The 5872-nt window shown below is 40.6% G+C and overlaps 1 protein-coding gene across 1 annotated transcript; it reads left to right on the top strand.

Moving 5' to 3' along the window:
- Window positions 1-1514: 1514 nt before the first annotated feature.
- On the top strand, window positions 1515-5544 carry myoz1a (myozenin 1a; the record flags this gene model as incomplete). The annotated part of the gene is made up of 5 exons (XM_080740676.1): window positions 1515-1599; window positions 2478-2656; window positions 3438-3711; window positions 4889-5039; window positions 5295-5544. 5 exons carry the CDS (start codon window positions 1515-1517, stop codon window positions 5542-5544), a joined length of 939 nt encoding a protein of 312 aa, XP_080596802.1.
- Between the last annotated feature and the right edge of the window lie 328 nt (window positions 5545-5872).

Here is a 5872-nt window from a genome sequence, read left to right as displayed (position 1 = left end):
AGGAAGATGAAAACACAGCGTCACTATAACATGAATTAACCCAAATCCTAACTGAAGGGTTGAGAGAGATTCAGAAATTCCATCAGATTTGATGTCAACTGCGTGCATTGTGTCCTTATGAGTTGTTGTGTCAAGTCCATCTGATAGGCCACTGGCGCTAAAATGTCTTGGCTGAAAATGGCATTTAAAAATAGCTGCAGTGGATTGAGTTACAGCCAGTAGATGTGATGTGATGTTTTGCCAATTGACAGAGCCTTTAAGATACTCCTTCGAGCTGAAGGCCCCAATGGTAAAATGGGTAGATAGGACAAATAAGGATCACCTGTAACCTCAACCAGTAACCAGTAATTTTGCAGATTCGTTATTATAATTATTATAGATAGGTTTGTGACTTGTCTTTTTCAGTAATACATAGCTTTAAGCTTTGAATTCATACAGTTACATTAGATGCAAATGTGAGGTAGCTGCCCACCACAGCCATTTTGTTGTTGTTCAGTGAGCAATGTTACATACACATGAACTGTCGGGGTTACCTTGCCCAGGCCAAGTTATACACATCATCAACAGTCATGATTGAAGGGGGAAGGAATGGTCAGTGGTCAGCATAGGTTCAGAATAATACCAACTGTATTTATGATTCAAAAGCCTGAACGTTACAGTAGTTGAATGGTGTTGTGCTGTTGTGTTTACTTGCGCTCAGTGTGTGTACAGTATCCGATGTCTCCAAGCCAAAGTCAAGTGTATAGTGGGCTATATGTTTCTGTCCGACCAGACATCTGTTTGGCTGGAGAATGTGGGGAATCTGAGGGCACTGACATATGCCTTGAACTTGAAAAATGAGCAGGAGGGGGGCTGCCTGATCATGGCCTTCTAGGTTTGTGTTCTGTAGTTTCAATTCAAGGTTTGTTGATGGAATTGTTATGTTGGATGGGTAACAGGTAAAATGTTCCAACAATCACGATTTCAGTCCAGATGCCAATGTTTTCATTCACTGAATAATACACAACAAAATCTGTGTACCTTTCATTCAGTTGATTTGCAAAATAAAATACAAAAATTGAAATTGAGAAATTACTAATTTATATTAATTAACTTCATACAACTCAATAGTTGGCCAAGCATGAACTGAAGACACATGTTATGAACTCTGTTTGATCGTATGTTAACATTTGAACTAGTATGTTAATTCACAGCAGTGCCAAAGAAATCATGAATAGAAAACCAAAACAAATAACACATGGAACTGTTACTTGTTACAAAGATTGTTACAATCTCATCTAATATTGTTTTAGATTAGGATAATAGAATCCCAGATTACAGGTTTATGGTTTGGGATATGCTGTAATAGCAAAAGTCTGAGATCATCACAGTCAAACATGAATACTGTTTTAGGGTGCATTTTCAAATTAACATGGTATGTAGGATTTATTGTTGTGTTTTTTGTCTAACCAGGTCACAAACTGCTGACTTTTCACCTTTTCAAGAATATTCTATTTTTCTCCTTTTCTCTAGAGATGCCTCTGGGAACGCCTGCACCACCAAACAAGAGGAAAAAGCCCAACAGAATCATCACTGACCTATCACTTCTAAGTCAGGATGGTAAGGCTTAGGTACTTACCTCTTAAACGCATGTGTAGTTATTTTAAAAATGGGGTGCCATGATCCCCCCCCCCCCCCCCCCCAAAACATGATGATCAGGTATTGATGATTCTAGGAGGTAGATTTTTTTTTCCCTCCAAAAAAGTGTACAGAAAGTGTTATAATTAGGTTTTTATGTGGCCACACCCACCAGTTCATTAAGTAGGCCTGGTTGTCAGGTGGGTGGTGACCCAGCTGAAGTTAGCCACACCCAGTGTTGGGTGTGTGGTAAAATGGGAGGGGATGAGTTTATGATGTCATTAACTCAGTGTTTTTCAGCTGGGCCTTTTGACTCAGAGGCTTTCAGCTTTCAGGAAGTAACCAAAAATACACAGGGAAGGCAAATTTGCACATTATAACCACACCTGGGGGTCTATTAGAGTATAGTGTTAACTCCATAGATGCATAAAAACAGAAAAAGTGCAAAACTATGGCACCACCTCTTTAAAATAATATTCTACAACCGAATGTCTGCAAACTAGTAAAAAAAAGCATAAAACTGTAGATCATTTGTGTGCATGTTTAAGTAAACTAAAGAGACAAGGTTAATGAGCATGCACTGTGGGTGTCAAACACAATACTCACCTCAGCAGTGAGCCCTTTAATATCATCATAGTCAAATCTACGAACCTGAGATTCTTTGTCAAGAAAGATCCTGAAGCATGCATAATAAGTAACAGTAATAGCTTGTAATTTAACCTGGCAACCTTCACTGTTTAATAGCTAAGTGAAAATGATATATTTCTGTCTGTCTTTTGGAATGTAGTAATATCATGTAATATTATTACTGTTTAAAGAACTTTTGTTTATTATTGCATAATACATGTAATAATCACCAGAATCGGAGGAGCCAGAGGAGTTGGACCTTGGAATCAAGGTCAGGACTCCCAAAGACATCATGCTGGAAGAGCTGTCCCTCGATAAGAACCGTGGTTCAAAGATGTTTAAGATGAGACAAATCAGGGTGGCGAAATTCATCTATGAGAACAACCCAGACCTTTTCAGCAGTGAGTCTATGGTAAGACTTGAAGGAAAAACATATTTATGGAAGAACCCTTCCTCAAAAGCCAAACATTATCAGTTTGTTTGATGTGTTTGACACAGCTGTGTTTGGGTCTCACTGTTCCATTGTGTTATAACATGTTTAGCCTATATCCATTCACAATCAAAGTAATAAAGATATGCATCCATAGAAACACAGGGCTTATGGCATCCAACCCACACATGTGCGAATATATTGTCTGTAAGCTCCAACTTGGTCAAGGGAAGCCATTTACAAGATCTATCAATGCCCAAATTGTCAATGTTATAGGACTTGTGTGTGTGACCCAAACCCACAGCAAGGAGGAGGCAATAAAAGGTTAAAGCCATATCACGAGAAAAATATGAATGAAAATGAGGGATTCATGCAAATTAACATTACAAAGACATTTTAAGAGGGCAACAATGAATTACAAAAACACTAGACTAATTATTAACAATCATAACATCAACCCTTTCCTGTTGGAAACATAAAACGAAAAATTAAGACGGAATTGGACACAAAACCATCAGAACATCAAGCATGGTACTTGTTATTATGTAAAAAACATGAAGTTTGTGTTTCAAAAGAAACGGATAGTGTGTAACGTAAATTAACCTTTAACATCAAGTGCTGTTAAATTGTGTTACACACTGCAATTTCCCTCTGGTCTTGTAAAAGTGCTTGCATCAGAGGCTAGAATTGCTCAGGCCTGGAGCTGAATGAGAAGACACACATGCCAGCAGTTCCCCTGTTCTGATGACGATCTGTATTTCAGGAGAACTTACAGAAGTTTGTGCCTAGTCTTGGAGGTCAGATGATGGATGTCGGGGGACACCTGCTGGGCACACTTGGTGGAGCTGGAGGAGGGCCTCCTGCGGTTCCACCAAAGCCTGGAAGTAAAGGAGCAGGTGCTGGGTTGGCCGGAGGGGCAGGAGGTGCGGGAGCAGCAGGAGGTGCCGGAGGGGTAGGTGGGGCAGGTGGAGCAGCAGGAGCCTCAGGAGGTCCTGGTGGGCAAGCTGGAGCTGGAAGCGAGTGGAAGCCACTTAAAGGTCAGTATCTGTTTACTTTGGCAGGAACTGTACTGTGTTATTTCAAGTCATGTTAGAAGACGCATAGTACAGTATTCTGTTGTCTGGTCAACTTGCGATGATTTAAGTCTCACACGTTTCATTAAAAATGTTGCAACCATGCATTTGAAATAGGCATGAGAATAGCGAGATCACTCCGGAAATACACTTTAATAACTATAATTATCAATAAACCTGGATTTAACTGACCATTTCTGACCTTGTCCACATCTTTGTGTAGAAATGTTTCATTGTTGTGCTTTATAAGCCATGATATTTTGCCCAGGTCCCGCTTGACGCGAAAGTCCACGGTAAAGCAGAATTTACAGTGTGCTATTCCAGTGATCTTGGACAGTTAATATCTATAAACATAGACAACTGTCTCCCTAAGCTGGGATTTAGAGCATCAAGACTTGAATTTATAATGTCAAGAGGCGAAACCTTTTGGAGTTGATCCGTTGACATTGAACTGACTGATCTCATGGGCTCATAGATTACAATTATTTTTACATATGTCATACAAATTATATTTATTTTAAAGTAGGCCTTACAGCTCTGAATGCTCATTGTTCATTTCCTATTACTATAGTACTGACACATAGCGTCCTACATGGGTCCATTATTCACTGTCACTGCAGAAGCTGTAGGATTTGGGTACCTGGGTACTTTAACTATTGAAAAGTAGCAGATATACAAGCTCACAGCGCAGCACTGAGTGCCTGCACTGCAAGCTTGTAGTAGCTATTTTTGAAAAATCTTGACAATTTGGAATGTTTTTGAATGTTTCAAATCCTCCTCGTTTTTTGAAAGACCTATGTTTCTATGTCAGTGGTGCTCAAACTTTTTGATGTGAAGGACCCCCAAAATGATATGTATTTGGCCACGGACCCCCATCTCAAAATATTTAGTTCCAGGGACCCCCCAGAAGCAAAGTTTGAGTTACAAATGTTCACTTAAAAAAATACACATATTCAAAGATCTGCACACATTTTCACAACTTTTCAAAAATAGCAGATCTACAAGCTCGCAGCACGCTGTGAGCTTGTATATCTGCTATTTTTCAATAGCTAAATTATAAAATAATTAAGGCCCCCCTCTACCTTGGGCCCTAGTAACTCAGTCCCACTTTTCCTCCCTTGTGACGCCCCTGGATGCAAAGGTGGTGGAGGGACGGGGCTTCATGTGAAGAACTACATGTCTCCCTGGGAGAAGGCCATGAAGGGGGATGAGGCTCTGACGGCGACTCTGAAAACTGTAATGGGAATCCCCGATCCTAAGGCGGATCTGCTCAAGTACAAAAGTTTCAACAGGTATTTACTTCCACTTTGTCTTATCACAAAAACAGACCCAGTAGCTCTGCTATTTTCACAATTTCGGAACATTTTTAAACGTTTTTTTTTTCTTTCTTTTTTTGGGTGAGCTCCAATGCTCAATGTTCGGCCTTTGCTGCATGTCACTCATATATATTTAAAAACGTTTGAAATGTTTAGCACAAAAAACATGTTGCCTAAAAATGTCATGCTCAAAATGCTGAAAGTGTTTATTACTGTCCATTACTCTGTTAGGACTGCCATGCCTTTTGGAGGCTATGAGAAAGCCAACCAGCTCCTGAAATTCCAGCTGCCAGACATCGAGGCAACCAAAGTACAGCCTGAGCCGCCGGTGTTCCAGGGCGAGCGCGGGCGGCCTTCCTTCAACCGCACTCCTATTGGCTGGGTGGGAAACAACGAGCCTGACAGCAGCATCCACATGGAGACGGGCACCGTGCCCTTCGATGGAGTCGATGTAGTCGATGGAGAGACTGACGAGCTGTGATGACTGCACATAATGATTAAAGTATACGCCATACTCGATCCTTTGGCAAGCAACACGTCTTACGACGAAGTATAAATCAGGCTTAACTGTGATACATGCACACAATCATAATATGGACACACACACACACACACACACACACACACACACACACACACACACACACACAAACGCACTCGATAGAAGAGCTTACAGTTCAGTCATTTAACTATAGGCTGCTGCTGATGGAGATGAAGCTATCATTGTGGATGACAGACGGTGCATGAAACAAACCAAAAAGAATTGTCCCCACTATTTGGTTTTTAATATTACTGAGATGAGATGGAGG

The sequence above is a fragment of the Nannobrachium achirus genome, assembly GCF_963921795.1.
Source record: "Nannobrachium achirus genome assembly, chromosome: 13".
Lineage (NCBI taxonomy): Eukaryota > Metazoa > Chordata > Actinopteri > Myctophiformes > Myctophidae > Nannobrachium > Nannobrachium achirus.
Note: the sequence above shows the minus strand (reverse complement) of the source record. Positions and strands in the feature narration are given on the sequence as shown.